The sequence below is a fragment of the Cornus florida genome, unplaced genomic scaffold (assembly GCF_030987335.1).
Source record: "Cornus florida cultivar Cherokee Brave unplaced genomic scaffold, ASM3098733v1 CherokeeBrave_3.0.0_Hap2_Chr08, whole genome shotgun sequence".
Lineage (NCBI taxonomy): Eukaryota > Viridiplantae > Streptophyta > Magnoliopsida > Cornales > Cornaceae > Cornus > Cornus florida.
In genome coordinates this window covers 78,247,200-78,267,944 of record NW_026775578.1, presented here as the reverse complement: position 1 = coordinate 78,267,944, position 20,745 = coordinate 78,247,200, and the positions used below count along the sequence as shown (strand labels likewise).

The window sequence follows — 20,745 nt, the reverse complement described above, 5'->3', positions numbered from 1 at the left end:
TGTATATATGTGTGTGTTCTCAAAATAAAAATAGAAAAACCAGATTTGATTTTCTAAACAATATCTCTCAAAAGGCTTTCTCAAAATAATGAATTCTCATTCCTAAAAGTGATACCTTAATGTTAAATGAAAGAGAGATTATATAGAAGTTTGGAAGACCTAAGAATACTTGGAAATCAAGTTAAATTCATGCATATGATTTTGGGAGGAAGTCTAAACCAAATAGGAATCAAAACAGAACAGGATGGTAAGTTACCAAAACAAATCAGAAGACCTTGAACTGGTTCAGGATCGTTAAACCGGTTCAAGTTGGCCAGAGATTTTTCATGACAAACCATATTTGACACTTGAACCGGTTCAAGGTGGTTGAACCGGTTCAAGTTGGCTAGTAAGTTTTTCAAAGAAAACAATCTAAACTTCTGTGATACTTGAACCAGTTCAAGGTAGTTGAACTGGTTCAAGTTGGCTAGACTTGAATTTAACCAAAATCCTCAACAACTAAACCTATTCCAAAATTCTTGAACCTGTTCAAGTTGGACAGAATGTAAAAACTTTCTAAGTGTTCTCATACACTTACATACCTTTCTAAAGCATTGTTCTCATCATTCCGAAGTGTATTAAAGTATGAATACATGTACTTCTTCAAATCTGCTTCCGATATTCAATTTTGAAATTCTGAACCGGAATTTTATAACTCGATTGGATTTGTTTGACAACCAAATTAGTCAATTACAAAATATATATCTCACATCGTTACATATTGATTTACTAATAAAGACGATATGTAGTTGTTTCCAAACCCAATCCTACGACCTCGCCCACTGAAGTCAATTTGTTCCTCCACAAACACACTGTAGATTGCCGCCAAAATCAATGGATGCCATGGTCACCAGAATCCATAAAGCCACATAATTTCTTATGAGGATGATCTGCCCGAAGAACTAATATATGTTTTGAATTTAGTTTTTTTGTTGGAATTCACAGTTGCCACGATTGTCAGAATCCTATTTGCATGTCTATGATTACATATGCCCATGGGCCCATGGGAAGCTTGTCTGCACTTTTGCATGGTCACCCCTTCCCTCATCTATGCTATAATGTTTTGCTTATTACATTTGCAATTAAAATCTTCTGATGTGATGATGGACTGATGGTGATGTTTACAAGATATCATCTCTTGTATATGATGATTGTTTTGGCATTTATTTCTAATTGTTCAAACTGCTTTAATTTGTGTTTTCTATCATTTGTCTATTACTTCTCTAGAGATGGGTGCTTTGCTGTCACTGGAGTTGTAATGGATCTCACCATTGGGTTTTGCAGAGATGGGTCGAGGTAGTGTGGACACATTGCTTGGACGTCTCTGTTTGGCTCCCGACGGAACTAGGTTCGCAAGCTTTCAACCTTCGCTTGTCAGTATTAGATAGGACGGACAATTCTTTAAGGGAGAAAGGGGGTTAAGAGCGAGGAGGAATATCAAACGGGTAAAATAGGGATTCTATTTAGTTTAGAACTTGATTGGAAATATTTATGTAAAGTTGGACTTTTTTGTCCTATAAACTTTTTTTTAGGACTTTTTTGTCTTTAGGGTTGAAAAGTAGGATTAGGGTGAAATTTTCTCAATAAATAAAGGATAAAAGAGTTGTTGGTCTACTATAGACTAACCAATTGCTTCAAAAATAAAAACAAAAAAAAATGATCGACTCTAGCTCGTGTAATATGTTGAAGGTCTGCTATGGACAAACTTATAGCCTTACAAAATTGAAAAATAGGAGAAATGTGATCCCTTCTATCATCGGACACCAATGTTGTATTTTAGTATGTTCTATTTCATTTATATGTACTGTTAAGATTTGAAGGTAAGTTTTTTTATAGATAAATTCAAAATAAAATAGGAAACAAAAATGTTTAACAAATGTGTTACTAAATAGTGTTTTCTGTTTTTATTTTCAAAATTGTGACAACAAAAAGGATTTAAAAAACACCATTTTTACTTTCCAGTTTTCATCTAGAAAAAAATAAAATTATATTTCTATTTATTTCTGAAGCGAAAACAGGAAACATTTCATGTTAGTCAACACACTCATAGTAACGTGTGTGTGTGTGTGTGTGTGTGTGTGTGTTTGTTTTTTTTTTTTTTTAGTGGTGTGATTTATTTTGAAACAAAAATATGTTTGATAACTATTGTTGCACAATGTTTCATAAAAATTGTTTGAATTATTTTTAAAAATGGTATTTACATTATATATTATTTTTTCTTTTTCTAAAAAAATTCTTAATACAGTTGTTTAGTTATAAGAGTAAAAATAAGTGCAGGAAAAAGAAAACAAAGAAGAATATAAATATATATATGAGAAAACTTTGAAGAAAATAAAAATAAAATTTGATTAAATAATGGTAATGCAAATATCTTGAAGAGAATTAAAAAAAAATTAAATAAAAAGAAAAAGAGTAAGAATGAAAAGAATGAAAGAATTAGAGAAATTTTATAAAAGTTTAATTTGAGGAGGGGCCACTTTATAAATTTGCCGTCTGAATCAATGCTGGTTCCGGTGCTGTTTCTAACCCATTATTAATTGGGTCACGTTGATTCAACTTCTGTATCCACTTGCATCAAGTGGGCTTCCTCTAACACGGTGACCCATTTGAAATATAAGGCCTCGTGACAATAAAGAAAGAGGGTTAACAATAACTATATTTAATAAAATTATGTAGACTCGTGTCGGCATTGAGAGAGATTGAGCTTAAAATAAATAATAATAATAATAACATGTCACGACATTTCTATATTTTTGAAGGTCGTGAATTTAGGAAGTATTGTCATGATTGTATCAGACACTCAGATATTTCTTGAATACGCATATACGGTTCGAACACTTATAGGATGAATGGTGAATATTGTATTTCTTGATGGATAATACTTAACTACTCATTGGTAAGTAGAGTAAAGCTACTTATCCCTTATATGGTCAAATAATAAAATGACACATTACATTTAAAAATAGAATAATTCACACCTAAAAACACTATATATGGTTTATTTAATGATTGATCCGAAAAAGCAGAAAAATGTGTAAATTATTTTATTATTAAAGGTGATATATTAGTTTGTTATTGGACCACATAGGAGTGAATAATTTCACCCTATTAACTAGTGAGTAACTAAGCATTGTCCTTTCTTAATTGGATATGGGATGGATGGCAATAATACGTTTTGGACACTAATAATTGTGTAATTATTTTTATAAAAAATGGGTACAATATAAAATATATTATATACTTTTTAATTAAAAATAATATAAAATTTAAGAAAACAAAAATAATAACTCTAAACTCCAAATTATTAATTTATTTATGTTTATATGAAAAAAAGAAAAAGAAAAAGAAAAAGAAAAAAAGAACTTATATATAATAATATATATTATTATTATTTTATTTTTTAACATATTTATTTTTTACTCGTCTCTGATTATTTTTAAATTTATCATATTACCATACCTTTAACTCAAGAAAAGATTACAAGTGACGTGGTCGAAACAACAATGTTGAGTGTGGTCTCCCCAAAACTGTCAATTCAGCAAACCGCCTTGTTTTATAATATTTTTGCTGCTTACCAATAATCTCTCTCTGTCAATATGTGTCGTGGTGGATGGGGTTACAAAAGCATTTGTTTATTTGGAACTTGTTTCCCTATGCTATTACTACTAAACTATATTATATGCTTAATTTGAGTATTATAAATACCAAAATAAAAGTAGTAGTAGTATAACAAAATAAGTTTGTTAGGTATGAGGAAGATGAACTGTGTGATAGCGACACTGAAGAGCAGTTGGAGACAGATCTTTCTAGCTTCTAAGTAACACACAAATGAATGGAAGTCAAAAGGATCATGCTTAACGACTTCCAAATTTCTTATTTTAATACGACATGGGAAAAAATGGATACGGAATTTTGATACAGATATATATATTAAAAAATACGTTATAAAAAATAAGAAAAAATTTGGGATAAAAATATAATATGGATGTTTAATTATATTAAATCCATTTGCTGCTTGGACTCCACTTTTATTTTTAAATAGCTACATAGCATGACCAAATTATACTAAAAGTGAACTACAATTGTCTATATATGTATTTTTAATAATTGTGGAGGTGTGAATATGTCTTTTAAGGATAATTAAGTCAATTTAATTCTTTAAAAAATTAAAATTTGGAGTGTAAATAAATAAAGGCAAAAGTGCAAAAAAAAAAACTTATGAGGTTTCATCAAAGGAGCAAAATACCACTATGGTATAAAAGTAAACAACTTAGTCCATGTAGTTTCAAAAGTGAGCAACTTGTCCTATTGCATTTCATCTCCGACCATTTTCCGTCCATATTATGATGCACATAATTGATGCTTTTTGATTAATTCCGAAAGTACTTTCTAATATGACCGTTATACCCCCATTTTCCTATAAAAATAAGTTTTTGCATTTCCTTTCATTCTGTTTTTTTTTTTTTTTTTCCCCCTTTCATTCTGTTTTTTTTTTTTTTTTTCTTTTTCTCGACTAAACCCACTAACCAAACATAATTTATTCATTCTTACATATTCTAATATTCCATTGCTAGTTGCATTTTATTCACTTTGCTGATACCTTTTATTATAGACCAAACTCAAGATTAATATATATATATATATATATATATATATATATATAAAGAGCGAGAGAATTAGTGAAGATATAATATGATTTAGTCCATCTCCCATAATACAACTTTTTTCCAATCTCAGGTATGTTCACACTAATTTCAACGTGCAGTAGTCCTAACCTTCAAATCTATTTATTTATTTCAAAACTATTTTCTAAATTATGAAGTTAATTCATTATTTCACATATTATGCTTGTTAAATTTTATTACAACTTTTAATCGATACACAACTCATTGCACATTCGACATAGTTAATTACTATGAAAGCTAGCAAAAAGTGGTAAAACAAAACTAAAATCCACTAATTAGCCAAACATAAGTAAAATAAAAAAATAAAAAAATAAAAAAATAGGAAAATAGGAAAACCATCTTCAGTTTCACCCTCTCAAAAAATAAGGGAAAATAGGAAAACCATCTTCACTTTCACCCTCTCCGTTAAATTAGATGAATGGTTACACACTTAATCAATTTAGGGCAATGTAATATATCAACTTACTATACAGGGCTTTTAAGATATTTTGCCTTTTATGTATTTTTTTTTTTTAAATAAAAAAATAAAAAATAAAAACTTAATTAAACGGAGAAGTTTGGTAAATGCAAAATGACATTGAACGAAAAGTGGTAAGAGGTGAAATGCATGGGGTTCAAGTTGCTCACTTTTAATACAAGTGCTACACAGACTAATTTGCTCACTTTTATAGCACACGATGGTATTGTGCTCATTTAATAAAACCTTAGAGAGATTTTTTACACCTTTGTCATAAATAAATGATGAAGTACAAATATCATCAACCAAAAAAACAATTGTATTTATACACTAATGAATCCTAATGACGATACATGATCTTTGCTTTAGTTTATTGGATTTTGAGGCGGCGTTTTGACCATAAAGTGTGATTTGGATTTTGAAGATAAAACTTTTTTCTACAAGAGTTTTGTAGAATTATATTGTCGTCAATAATATATATATATATATATATATATATATATATATATATATATATATTGACGATGCATGATCTTTGCTTTAGTTTATTGGATTTTGAGGCGGCGTTTTGACCATTAAAGTGTGATTTGGATTTTGAAGATAAAACTTTTTTCTACAAGATTTTTATAGAATTATAATTCTATAAAACTTTTGTAAAAAAAAAAAGTTTATTGGATTTTGAGGCGGCGTTTTGACCATAAAGTGTGATTTGGATTTTGAAGGTAAAACTTTTTTCTAAAAGAGTTTTATAGAATTATATTGTCGTCAATAATATATATAAAGCTACCAAAGAGAAGGATCCAAATATATTTTTCCAAATAAGAGTAAGAGGTAAAATCATAAAAATTCTCTGTACTATTAGAAATATACATATATCCCTAAAAAAGATCAAATAATTCCCAAAATTAACAAAAATTATGATATATGTTACCTAATATACGTGTTAACTAGGTTATGAATTTATAAAATTGATTTTATTATCTAATGTTAAATTAAAATATTAATAATTATTATTTTAAAATTATGAATGTAAACTTCATAGGGCACTAAATTAAGCACATTAAATCTCAATTGGAAAATAGAATTAATTATTTCATTTCACAACTTAATTGACATGAAAAGATTTATCATTTTTGCGAATATTATTTGTAGTATAAAAGGTTTTATGATTTTACACGGTAATAGTAATTAAAGTATTAACATTAATAGGAGTAGTTAGAAGGTGATTAATTTCGCTCGCATAGTAATTAAGTCTCGCCGTCCAAAGAAAAAAACAGTTTTGCGTCTACTAAAACTTTAATACATAATTAAAGAGCTTTAATTCAGCTATATTTGCCCTTTCTGTGTGTGCCACCTGCAGAAACCTGCTCCGTATATTGGTGAAACATTTTCCTTGTTGAATAAGAAAAATCATCATAAATATAAGTTGATGTCAGACTACTAGTAAACTTGGTGTGATTACCAAATTAAGCCCTTCATGTGGTAACAATGGATGTGTAGGAAAATTATTTATAAAAGATAATATCTATTATTTAAAGGTTTTTCCTTTCTTGATCCTCTGATGTGACAGAAAGTTGTGAATTGTTTTCAAGGAATAAGGGTTATTTTGATGGCATTTGGAGGTTGAAACATTTTCTTGGGGTTTTAGAGGTTAGTATTCTTGGTCCCAAGAAGCATGCAGTTTAATATATATATATATATATATATATATATATATATATATATATATAAATTGGAAAAATTACCAAAAAATATGGAAAAGGGCACGTTAGGAATTTCCAATAACAATAAAGAAACATATCACTCATTTGGGGAATGTCTCTGTGTTACACTACATCCTTATTATTATTAAAACACCCACACACACTATAAAACCAGCACCAATTTGTCACATATCCAACATTGGTCATTCCAGCATTTTGAGAACACAAACTAGCTAGTCTAAGGTTTGAAATTTTCTTGTCTTTGTAGTGGATCTATTTGTTATCTAAGTTGTATAATAACTAAATTTTTTATTTTTATTTTTATTTTTATATATGGAGTTATATAATTCTTCATTAGATATCTGCAGGGACTATGGGGAGATCACCATGCTGTGATGAGAATGGACTAAAGAAGGGTCCATGGACTCCAGAGGAGGACCAGAAGCTTATTGACCATATACATAGACATGGCCATGGAAGTTGGAGAGCACTTCCAAAGCTTGCAGGACTGAACCGGTGCGGAAAGAGTTGTCGATTAAGGTGGACCAACTATCTGCGTCCAGATATCAAGAGAGGAAAGTTTTCTGACGAAGAACAACAGACCATCATCAACCTCCATTCAGTTTTTGGAAATAAGTAAAAATCAATTTCTAAGCTCCATACTTAATATTGGAACTTTTTTTTTTTTTTTTTTTTGGTGGTTTTCCCGGTAACTGGGTATCCTGGCTTTGCCCTAACTAATCCGTGAGACATATGCAAAGTCTCCTCCACACAAGTCGGGTAAAGCCTGGCTTTCACCTGCGAGCACGATTTTATTTATTTATTTATTTTTCTTTTCTTTCCAAGTAACTGGCCAGGTTTCATGGTTTTGCCCCAACTAATTCCCGAGACATATGCAAAGCGTCTCCTCCCCACAAGTTGGGTAAAACTCGGGCTTTCACCCGAATACTTCATGAGGCATCATACCCAAATGACTTACCACTTGAGCCAAGGCGCTGTCAGTGTTACCTCTTTATACTTTGATCCTCATTTGCTATAGTTTGTCACAGTTTAATAGCAATTAATACAGAAAGTTTCTTTTAGTGTGGGCAATAAGACCTAATAACCAAAGTGAAGCAAAAAAGACTATAGTGACTTGATTAATGTGTGATCTCTCTGTGCAGGTGGTCAAAGATAGCAACCCAACTTCCAGGAAGGACTGATAATGAAATCAAGAACTTTTGGAATACCCATCTCAAGAAAAAGCTTCTCCAAATGGGTGTTGATCCAATAACCCACAAACCAAGAACTGATCTTGATTTCCTCATGATCAACCTTCCTCAGCTGCTTGCAACAAACTTGAGTAGTAATAATCCAATGAATTCTTGGGGCAATGCTCTCAGGTTACAACTGGATGCCACACAACAAGCCAAAATCCAATTGTTGCAAAGTATACTTCAAACCCTAACCAGTACTAGTGGTCCACCTTCTTCCATGGAAGCTCTTAACATATTGGGATCTGTACCACTTCATGACCAACAGCTTTATGAATACCTAAGAGTCTTGAATTCTCAGTTTGAAGGATCACATACCAATAGTCTCATTGGTTTTGCTCCTAACTGTACTCAAAATATGAATTCTCAGTTTGAAGTTTCTACTAGTGATTATAATGAAAATAATCAATTTAGTGTTGTACCAATTGTGGATTCAATGCCTGCATTGGTTTCAGCCTCACCACAGTGTTCCATTGTCAATCCAATGGATGACAGAAGCAACCCAACTCATATGTCCAAACCTTCATCTACTTCAACCACCTTTGAAGCTTTGGGGGAACTTTTGGATAATGAAGCAGGTGACTCTTACTGGAGATATATTATCGAGTAAGTATATATTCCTCCAAAGTTATATATATATATATATATATATCATATCCTTTACTTTTCTGTTTTATTTTATTATGATTTTAATTTGCTCTTTTGCTCCTTAATTTGCAGCCAAGCATCTTGGTCTCCATGGTCGATCTCGTCATAAGGAGTGCTAAATTTCAGTTCATATTGAGAGATATATATAATTCACTTGTGGGACTATTTTTTTTTTCATGGACACACCTTTTTTCTCTAGAGAACTTGTATTGTTACACATAGACCAAGTCTCTCTTTTTTTCTTCTTCTTTTTTTTTTTTTCTTTTTTTTTTTTTTCCTCATTTGTGTAATTTTTTTCTCTAATTCCTTTGTCAGCTACTTCATTTACACATACGTTGGTAAAGTCATGAAGCTAGTGACATTGCTTTGTACATTTGTTGAGATTATATGTGTTAAAGGTCAAATAATTAATTCGACATTTTCTTAGTAAATGTGTTGTTATGAAATTAAATATATATGCATCGAGTTCTTCATATGTTAGCATTAGACGTATAATAATTTTCAAGTTGTATTATAGGTGAATAAAGTGTGTGAATAGTTTTACACATGAGATTTGAGTTCATCGATTTTTTGCACCTTGGCATTGTTTGCAATAATAAAAATATGTCACTTTTATCTGTAAAATTGTAACATATTTGATCTTTACAAGATAAGATGGTTTGTCTGAACCATTAGAATAGTTAATTCTAAGTCGGTGTGTTTGGAGTTCACCGAAGTGGATCACTATAAAATTATCACATTACACAATTTAGTGCCATTATTTTAGTATGATTCTTATGTGCTAAAATTTTCAAGCTCTAAATCCTAAGAGGGTTAGTAGTGGATTCAAGTTACAGTGTTGGTCATTTTGACTTGCTAATATGTGAGATCTTTTAACATTAATATCACATTATCTTAGGTGGCTAATGTTGGAGCTGTGAGAACATGTACAGACACTCAATAAGGAATTTTCACTCTTTATAAGAGAAGAAATATATAGAATAAAGCGAAGAGAAATATGTAAAAGGTTTGAATGATGAGATGAATAAACACTCATTCATTTATATACTAAAAAGAGTACATGTTAATATTACAATAAATGAAACTAAATAATATCATTGCATATTCTATGCCTAGACATATATACATAAATAAAGTTAGATCCATGATTTGTAGTTATCATATCTCAGATAATAATGTAAGTCACATCCCATGATTTGCTTCTACAATATCTCGGCTAACAGTCCGGCCCCCTCAAGTTGGTGCATAAATGTCTGAGATGCCCAACTTGGAAAATGCATCTATAAACACGGTCTTGCTAACACATACACATCTGATTAGCGATGCTTTTTTATCAATTGAAGTGCCAATCAATAACTAAAAATGTCTCATCAAACTATAAACATTCAACAATGTCTCCTCAGACCAAAAACAACCAACCATATCTCCTCAGACTGTAAACAACCAACAAACAATGTCCCCTCAGACTATTTCCCTTCATACACATGTTTAAAATATGTAGATAGAAGAATAAAAAATGTCTCCTCAGACCATTCCCTTTCATACATATGTTTAAACAATGTAGATGAAAGAATTAACATTAATGTCTCCCTAGACCATACAAAAAGCAACCACGTCTCTTTAGACCATTTTCGAATGGGTGGTTTCGAACTTATAATGCCTTCATTGAGGTTAGAAACCTTGACTACTGACACATCCTAGATGGGGGATGTCTCCTTAGACCATTCTCGAATGAGTGGTGCCGAACTTGCAATGCCATCATTGCGCGCAGTCGGACCACTGCACCCTGTCTCTAATACCAACAAGAAATATAATATAGAAGAAAGAGAAGAGAAATATATAAAAGGTTTAAATGAGACATATAAACACTCATTCACAACTCTCATATTTATATACTAAAAAGAACACATATTAATATTACACTAAGAGAAACTAAATAAAATCATTGCATATTCTATGCCTAAACATATGCGTAAATAAATTCAAATCTATGATTTGTGGCTATCATATCTCATATAATATGGTAAGTCACATCTCATGATTTGCACCTATCATATCTCGGCTAACAATAAGTGTTATGGCAAAAACCCAAAAAACAATGATGTCCGAGGAATAATCACAAGCAATCAAAAGAAAAAAATAACCACAAGAACATTCAATATATGTGGTTCACCTAAAACTTAGGGCTAGGTCCACAGAACGCACCGAACAAAATCCATTATAAAAGTATTGTGAGATGTAAAATTTGTAATTGGCATATTTAGGTGATCAAAACAAATTTGGATCGAGTTGTAATTTTTCATTTATTATCGAGTCTCGGTTTCGGAAGGGGAAATTTCAAGTGAAGATACTCACGGACATCTCGGTTCGATAATGAACAACATTTAGTCAAGGTAAGTTTGTAAGGATCACTTAGAATAGGTTTGAAGTTGGAAGAGAGCAATTAGGGTTTTTCACATATTGAACCGGTTGCATTTAACCTAGATAATCTCTCGGGGTATTTTGCATTTTGCACCAAAAATGGCACTTGGGAAAAATAGAACTGGTTGCATTCTAAATAGAACCGGTTGCATTTCTCCTGAACCAAAAAGAAAAGTTTTGTTTTTTAACAATCTCTAATGCATATTCACTCTAGCTTGTTCTTATAATAATTCACCGATATTACTGTGAATTAATGCTAGAGATATTAATTATAATGGACAATAGTTAATATTTGCTTCTACATCTCTCATATTTATGGCTTGAGTAATTTCTGTTTAGATTCATGTTAATTATGCTCATATTAACAAGTCCTAAATTTCTGTGTGTCTCACATCACATAACCCAATCATATAATTTAAGCAAATAATTCACTCTATTATTTTAGCTTTGAATACATTACCTTATAGTGTATACACATTTTTCAGCTATCACTACTATCTTATAGTAAGTACACTTTTCTCATCTCTCATTACTAGCTCATGGTGAACACCCACTTCTCTAATATTACCACTAGCTTGTAGTTAAGTTTGTTCAGCTATCAATTCTAGTGGCTCTTAGCTTTAGTACACCCTTAACTAAGTTTTCTATATTGGTAGTAAAGGAATTTGTTTTGAAGAATATTCTCCAAAAAAAACTATTTTAAAACTAGTATTCTTCTTTTTACAGGAGCAGATATAATGTATAGCTCAAATAGCGTATAGCTAAAATGACTATTCATCACCCTCATTTTTTTTCTACCAAGTTAAGAACTAGAACCAACTAATAGATTTTTATCTGCATTTTCGATCATATGCACCTCATTAATCATTTTAGTTGGCTAATTTTTACTCTATAGCTAACTAGCTTATACCTCAGTAACATTTTAGCTTTTAGCTAAATTATATTTTATAGCTATCTAGCTTTAATTAGCTTGTCACTTTTAGCTCGGTGTACTAATTTAGTGTATCCATAACATTTTCCATTAAACTCCTTAAAGTTATCAAAAAAACTTCTCTTATTAAGCCCAACCACATTCACTGTTATATGTATCTTAGACACTAGTGTAGATCTTTTTTCCATAACTATTGGGAGTATTGACTAGTTAGACTAGTCAATATTTATATGTTGTATGAATTCACAGACCATTCAACTTATAAACAATTGATAATCATACACATCAAAGAAACTATATTGTATAATTGAATTAAACATACACTAATTAATTCACCTCTAAAGACAATATTGTAAATTAAAATAAACTACACATTAGTTTCAAACAATATGGAACTCACATGAAGTAACATAACAATATATAGTTTCATAATATGATTCAATTTTGCATTGCCACTATGTAATATAATATACTACACAATATCATATTACAAAATTAAAATAATTCAATCAATATTGAATCATATAAATAAATCAATATTCTACATATATAACATGCTAATTCAATTTCACAAAATATTGAACATATCAATATTAGCATATTATCATGTAACAATGTTTATAGCATTATTTTATTATATCTCAATTATTAGTATAATCTCTACTTGTTTATATATTAAATAGAAGCATATAATAAAATCTACACTTAAGATTTAGAAAATATATGTTTCATATGACATTTAAGATTGATATAACTAACATTATACTAATATGCCATGAGATAATTAGTAATATGCTAAAAATTAATTAATTAAATATGCAACTCGATATTTAATTAAATATGTAAAATAATGCAATAAAATAATAATAATAAATAAAGAATCTTGACCGAGGCTAGTAATAGATACTATGTCCTTAAGATAATTTACGCCCCGCATGGTGCTGACGGACTCCATAGCACTTGTCTCGCAGTATATAACGATTTACATCCACCAGTAGCACTTCAAACTCGTGGATATGGTGAACCTTCTCTGTGTAATACTCTATCTAACTCAATAATGCATCTATAATGTATAAAATGATGAAATTGGTGCAATCCGAACCAAATGGCTCGAACCAATTTTAATATGGCTGGGTGAAATTGGATTTGGGTCTAAGTGGCTCGGACCACTTAACCTATGGTTTGAACCCACCTAGGTTAGATTCAAGTCTACAGAGGGAGAGAAGGAAAAAATGAATTCAACGATTAAATTATGGCAACGCAAGGGGGTAATTATAGACATAGAAGTGCCTTTTCGGATTGGATGTGTCTTTTCATCATTGGACACAACCATTTATATATGTTTGTTCTTCATCAGACACATCCACTGCAATAGGTTATAATGATTCACATTGAATAGGTTATGTCTATTAGTTTTGAGTGATGGTGCAGCCTAAACATCTTTAACAACGTTATCGCAACAACTATATTTCCCAAGAGGTGTTAAAGAATGGATGGACCCTTCACACTACGTATATCAACTATATACGTCTTTCACGTATTTTGTTGATAACTTATCAAACAATTTTCATTCACAAATTCTAACATATTGTGCATGGATGTATATGATTGTTATCGAAATATGCTTGTGTTGTGTGGTAATATGATAATGATCCTTTTGCTATATATGGTGAAAGATAAATTTAATTCTCAACAACAATAGACCATAAAGTGGGTTGGGTAGTTAATATTTCTAACATATACCACAAGCTTAGGTTGGAGGGACCTACAGGGGAATCATTTCTAATTCCATAAAATGTTGTCGAATATCAAAATGAATCAAAAATATTTGAAGGTATGAAATTAAATTTTGAATGTTGATTTGATGAATATAATGTGGTAAGAGCTTGAAATTTTTTTAAAATCACTTTTGTTTTCCTTATGCAGTCTCATACTTGACGTGCTTTATGGATTTAATTTTGAGATCAATTTTATTTATATAATGTCACTCGACCCCCTTAGCTAGCATCTCATTCTATTGAAAATAACAATAATGAATAAAACTATCATACGATGTATAACATGAAAGAATGAAAAATAGAATTCATGAATGGGCCAGGATAAAAATAAGAATGATAATAAAATAATTAAAATTAATTTTTAAAATTAAATATTAAAGAAGAAATGATGTATAATAGGAAATAGTTGAAAAGAAGAAGAAAAATTCATGTGGATAATTAGTCCATATGAGAGAGATGTTTTATAAAATCCATATATAGAATTTATTACAAATTAAGTTCCTACTTCCCACACTAGTTTATTCAAAATTTATATAACAAACACATCATGAATTTAATGTTTAGAGGAAATGAAGAAAGGTGAGACTTGTAGAAAGGAGAAACACACAATATTGTGCTATCCTAAAACTTCTGTGACCTTCTTAAGTGCAAGTGATGATTGACAATAAAAAAACTCTAGAATACAACTTTAAAGTTCTCGAGAAATAATTATAGAGTTGTAGCAAAAGAAAGAGACTTATAAGAGGAAGTGTATTTACCAGAGAACAGGGAATAGCGAAGTTGACATTATACATATATATATATATGTGTGTGTGTGTGTTCTGATGAACTAGCCTAAGAAAAGATGCTTGGATCTGGTACATAAAAGATGTCAATTTAGTAAGAGCTTTAAAATTTGAGCCACTCCAAACTTTCTGACCTTTTAACCCTTGAAAATGATAAAACTCCACTCGTAATTTTACAAAATGAGGTGTTAAGCACTTCGAAAGAGAGAATTTATGTTGTCCTCTTGTGATCTATTTAAAATTCAGAATGTAATACAATGAAAAAGTGCAGTTTTAATATAGTTTTTGATTTAACTAATTCATAGTTCTATCTGCCTTTTTATAAAAGTCAATACATTGGTTGTTAGGTAAGACTATTCCTGTAACTTGAAGGACGCGAGCCATTAAGGTTAATAATAGCCATCGGTGCAAAAGAAAGTCATCGAGACTATATATATTTATACATGTATTCCCGTCGGCAAAGAAAAAAATTTCTCAATTATTTATATCATTAAATTATACATTGTTACAATACTTTATTTTAATATCTTTAATCATTACGTGTTAATATTTAATCAATTAGTGATATCATGTCATCAATACAATAAGTAAGAAGAATAATATATTTCTCGTAGAAATGCACAAACTCAACTTCAACCCTTACGCTTCCATTAAGGATAGCTACGGATGCAACAGGCAGCCATTTACAAGACTCTCTCCACTCCCTCCTCTCTCTCAAACTTTTAATACTACTTAATAAATTAATTTCTTTTTTTTATTTTTTGTAAGGCAAGAATTGTTGGACGTAATGCTTCAAAAATACTGATGACATGGTACCTTTAATGATTTTTATTATATTTTCAACAAAACAAGAATTGTTAAATGTTAAATTAATACATGCATAGAATCGAATCCTACCATTTCAAGATTTACTAGATGCACTAATTAACTAAGCTATTTAGGCAACTATGTATCACTTAGTATAGTTATATGATACTAATGACGTGGTGCTCCTAGTGCAAGAAAACATATCTCCTTCTCTCTCTATATAATTTATATGCCTTAAAAGTTTAAAAGAGGTGTTTTTGAAGAATTAATGGTGTTATATTGAACATAACAACACTGAAATAACAGTCGCCATTCTTAAATTATGAGTGAAATAATATGATGTATTTGAAAATACAGAATCAGTGTTTAGAAATTAAATCAATTTTTTTAAAAAAATATTAGTTTTTTAATTTTCAAGACTTAAATTCAATCCTCCCGAACATAAGTTTGATTACCCCATTCCCCATCCAATAATAAAAGAAGAAGAAGAAGAATGCTAACAAGAAATCCCAATGCACAAGCTAACCTTGTCAAACAAGGGACCTCATGTATTTAGTTTAGGTGTACTACTGACCTATGAAATGCAACTAATTTACCTACCTTTGCCAAATATGTGTTTCGGGATTCCAACCTAAGCAGATCTTATTGCAAATCATATATTGCTAAACAAACAGAAGATTTCCTTTTTCTTGTGATACATTTTCTTTTTCTTAACATATGTTTACCAATTTTTTATTATTATTATTTTTCCGAAGTCATATGTTTTTTTTTTTTTTTTTTTTTAACAAAAAACTCACAAACCTATTTATCCCTGTCGGAACATCAACTCTCATCATCTATTCCATTGAAAAGTAAAAGGGATACCACAAGGCCACATGTTTTGATGATATGTCCCCCATTTACTTAAGACCTTTGAATTTAAATGATAGTATAATTTTGGTTGGCCTTAGAATCATTAAATTAAAGGGTTAATTACATGAAGAAAAAAAATACTCTCCAATTACTCTCTCACTGGACGTTCAATGAACATCTAACGGCGATTATTAACGTCACATTTCTAAAAATAACAGTTATATTTTATATGATATGTTATAGGGTAAAATGCAAAAACCCCCCTGAATTATTAGCTTTCTGCAACTAACCCTCCTGAACTAAATATTGCCACCCTAAACTATTGATTTGTTACAATTAAGGACAAACCCATCATAAAAGACTATTTTACCCTTTGTTATTAAATTTGTCATTTCTTATTAAATTATTTTTTATTATATTTTCTCTTATTTAAATATTAATTACACCATTACCTTAATGTTATAATTAGTATCAATTTATTATAAAAAAAAATTGTAGATATCATTTTCTAAAATGATTAACTTATTATAATAAAACTTATTATACTCACTTTAAAAAAATTTAGTATAAAATAATATATTCTTTTTCAAACAATATTCATGAAAAATTAATAAATTACGTAAATAAAAAATATCTTCTTTTTAATGCAATATATTCATGAAAATTCAGAAATTACTTAAATTATTTCAAAATTTTCTATTTAAGATTTTTATTTAAATAATTAATTTAAAAATTAAAAGCAAGCTTATGCAACTTTAATGGAGAATGTTTCATCAAATTAGTATTAATTTTTTTCATATTTTATTTTAACAAGAAAAATATATCAAGTGTAATTCAATAAGAAAATGTATTATGATCATTTAATGAAAAATAGGTAAGACAATAAGGCATTTTACAACTAAATGTGATAGTTTAGGGGATTTTATGTACAAAATATAGTTCAGGGGGTTATTTGCAAATTTAAACATAATTGAGGGATTCTTTTGCACTTTACCTTGTATTATACAACTAAAAAAAATATGCCATTCAACTTTACTTTTTTATTTAAATTAAAATCTTCTTCTCTTCTATATTGGGATATCGTTCAGCTATAGTTTGCCTTCTTCCTTGCTGTTCTGTTCTTCCCTATGATTGGTTTATCGTTTATTCTTCTCCGTCCCAAATCTTGTTAAAAGCTGAAGGATTTGTTTGTATTGAAGAGAATTACCTTTTTATCTAAATAAGAATCCCTCTTTCAGTTGTTATTCTGGTCTGCATTGTTTTTCTGTGGTTTTCTTCTGTTTTTCTAAAGAATTTACCTTTATTGTTTTTCCTGGAGAAGACGGAAGAAGGAGAGGGGATCTCTAAATAGAAGGAATGGTATTTTAGATATTAAAATTAAATGGTCACTCAATGGAAATTTTTTTTTCAAAACTATAAAATATTTGCCTGGGTCATACTTATTTACGTCTGACGAAATCCTTTCTTTAAATCAAGTCGGGCTCGAATAAAGCCCATTTCAAGATAAAAATAAAAACCTTTTTGAAGCCCGACATCCTAAAGCTTGCGGGCCAAGTTTGAATTTCTCAAAATTCTTCGGTCCTTGTTCCCAGGTTCACATGCCCACTACTCAAGCCCATCGTTCGAAGAAGTTGAAGACTTTATAATTGAATAACCAGTTGTGATCGCTGAAAGCTCTCCCAGATTTTACTACTTGAAAATATTTGAAGTGTTGAAAATGAGAGTAGATTCAAAAGTGAACCGGTAACCCGGATAGGTTGACTTTCAATATATATTTTGTGTGTGTGTGTAGTACAGAGGCAGAATCAAGATTGGAAAGTAAGGAGGCTAAAAATAATTAAATCCATTATTTAGTGTGTCATTCATGCTCTAAATATAGAATTTTCATACATCAGTTATTCAATTAAACCTAATAATCTACAACCTTCTAACACATTTACACTTCCAAACTATAACGTATTTTCATAGCCAAGAATCCACTGAAGTCTGTTTCATATAAATATTAAAACAAACACCTACAAAAATGTAAGATATATATGTTCCTTATCAATAAATTCACATTAGAAAGTAAGACATATGTGCTCCACGCCCGACTAATTATTAATCCATTATATAGTAAATTACCAAATTTAACAAAAAGTCATCAAGTCATCAACAAAGCCCTTTTTTTTTCACAAAAATAAAAATCAATATTTCACTGGATTAATAATAATAATTCATGATATCCATCCATCTATGCCTTAGTGCCTTACACAAGAAGAGTTTAGGTCTTCTTCCATAGACTAACAAAATGTTTGATTTACGTACTAAGCCGGGCCCTGTTATGTTTTATTACGGTTTATTTTGTAATTGGGCCTATCCATGATTCGTAAGTTTGCTCATATTTTAAGGTTTGGCCTTTATAAATTTTATAACTCTTTTAATTTATAGAAATACTATGAATTGGGTTGGGCTAATAGAAAGAGGAAGAGTAATACGTGGGCTTATAGGAACAATATTACTATTTTTTTTTTTTTCAATTGGACATGAGCTATAGCCCAGGTTAGCCCATTACTAGTTCCTCCCTTGTGTGTAGATATATATATATATATATATATATATATATGAATAATTTGCTGTTCACCTTTTTTGCAAGAAATTAACTCTCTACACCAAGTACTGTGACTATTAGATACGTAGTATAATGTAACGCTCATATTGTAAAACCTTTTTTTGTCCCTTCCTAATAGAACAAAATCATTTTTTGTTATGATTTCTCTAAACTAACATTTTTAATTTGGCTAGGAAAATTTAATTTAATTTTTATATATCCTGGTCAGAAAGATAATATATACATTAGAAACTGATGATACAATCTTTTGCCGCAAGGACTACAATTTTAGCAGGGATACAAGAAACAGACAGGTCAAAAGCAACATGATCCTTAGAAAGCTTGGCCACCCTTCTGATGGACATGACTCACTCTGAAGGAGGTGACGAGCTGAGATAACTCACCTTCGTGAACCAGATGGTTCCTGGCTCTCCAAATTTCCCAGCAATAAAAGGCAGCTAGGCTTAAAGTTGGTGCTTTGGGTTCTTTAGGGCCTGTTTAATTGGTATGTGTTTTGTTTTAACCGGTGTATTGTTTCGAAAATAGAAACATGTTTGACAACATCTTTTGTTTCAAGAAATTTGAAAACAAGGCATGTTTGACAGAATTGGAATGTAGGCTAATTTGTTAAAACAAAAACAAGAAACATGTTTGGGAAAGAGTGTTTTTGATTTGTTTTATATAACCTAAAATATATTAATATAATTATTATTTATATATTTTGAAAAAAAAAAAAATTACCCCTAAAACATTTGGAATAAATTTTAGAAACAAAGTTGATAAGTTTTTAAGAAGTATGATGATATGAGTGGGAATGCGTTTAAGACTATCATTGACATTCTTATTTTAAAGTTGAACTTAAGGCATAATGCAAAATAAATGTGCTATGTAATTATTATTAATGAACCATAGTAATATTATTTAATCAGATCATTGAATCATTTATTTCTTTTGAAATATCTTCAATGTTTATTTCTACACGCGTCTTTTTTTAGGGCCTACAGCCATTATGTGGCATAGGGGTTACATCCCGTATGAAAGTTAATAGTATACCGCTTCTAAGAATAGCTCGTAATGCTACGTCTCTTCCGAGACCGCGACCCTTATCATGACTTCCGCTCGTTGCATACCTTGATCCACAATTGTACGAATAGCATTTTCTGCTATAGTTTGAGCAGCAAAAGGTGTCCCTCGTTTTGTACCCCTAAACCCACAACTACCGACAGAGGACCAAGAAACTACCCGACCCCGTACATCTGTAACAATCACAATGGTATTATTGAAACTTAATTGCTTGAACATGAATAACCCCCTTTGGTATTCTACACACATTCTTACGTGAACCAATACGTACATTTCTACGTGAACCAATACGTGCATTTCTACATGAAGTAATTCTTGGTATAGTTTTTGCCATATTTTATCATCCCATAAATATGAGTTAAAGATATATGGATATATCCATTTCATGTCAAAACAGTCCTTTTTCTGTTTATTTTTACATTGGGTCTTTTAGAGAGTCTCTTTTAGAAAGATTATCCTTGTCTTTGTTTGTGTCTCGGGTTGGAACAAATTACTATAATTCGTCCCCGCCTGCAGATTAGTCGACATTTTTCACAAATTTTACGAACAGAAACCCTTATTTTCATATTTGCCCTTCCTTGCCTTAATTTTGAATCTACTTCTTGGAAGAAAAGAAGTTTCTTAAAATTTTGAATCTCGAATTGTATTCCGATGTTGAAGGTATAATGAAGTCCGACAACGGGTTTTCCAAAACGCCCTACAAGGAGCTCTAG

The 20,745-nt window shown here is 30.3% G+C and overlaps 2 protein-coding genes across 2 annotated transcripts; one reads left to right on the top strand and one right to left on the bottom strand.

The window, feature by feature from the left end:
* The first annotated feature begins 7,103 nt into the window (after positions 1 to 7,103).
* LOC132270495 (transcription factor MYB93-like) lies at positions 7,104 to 8,904 on the top strand. The gene is made up of 3 exons (XM_059771675.1): positions 7,104 to 7,520; positions 8,048 to 8,715; positions 8,858 to 8,904. Exons 1-3 carry the CDS (start codon positions 7,258 to 7,260, stop codon positions 8,902 to 8,904), a joined length of 978 nt encoding a protein of 325 aa, XP_059627658.1. The 5' UTR covers positions 7,104 to 7,257.
* Positions 8,905 to 20,026: 11,122 nt separating this feature from the next.
* Positions 20,027 to 20,366, bottom strand: LOC132270494 (small ribosomal subunit protein uS11c-like). Its single transcript, XM_059771674.1, has 2 exons — positions 20,288 to 20,366; positions 20,027 to 20,205 (listed from the first exon to the last, which is right to left on the bottom strand). The coding sequence occupies exons 1-2, from the start codon at positions 20,364 to 20,366 to the stop codon at positions 20,027 to 20,029; spliced, it is 258 nt and encodes an 85-aa protein (XP_059627657.1).
* Positions 20,367 to 20,745: the final 379 nt, after the last annotated feature.

Bases quoted from the DNA above. Each gene is read 5' to 3' on its own strand.
- LOC132270495 (XM_059771675.1), top strand. From the start codon at position 7,258: ATGGGGAGATCACCATGCTGTGATGAGAATGGACTAAAGAAGGGTCCA. The intron at 7,521-8,047 runs GTAAAAATCAAT...CTCTCTGTGCAG, and splicing joins CATTCAGTTTTTGGAAATAA to GTGGTCAAAGATAGCAACCC. The intron at 8,716-8,857 runs GTGACTCTTACT...CTTAATTTGCAG, and splicing joins ACTTTTGGATAATGAAGCAG to CCAAGCATCTTGGTCTCCAT.
- LOC132270494 (XM_059771674.1), bottom strand. From the start codon at position 20,366: ATGGCAAAAACTATACCAAGAATTACTTCATGTAGAAATGCACGTATT. The intron at 20,206-20,287 runs GTAAGAATGTGT...TGATTGTTACAG, and splicing joins AAATGTACGTATTGGTTCAC to ATGTACGGGGTCGGGTAGTT.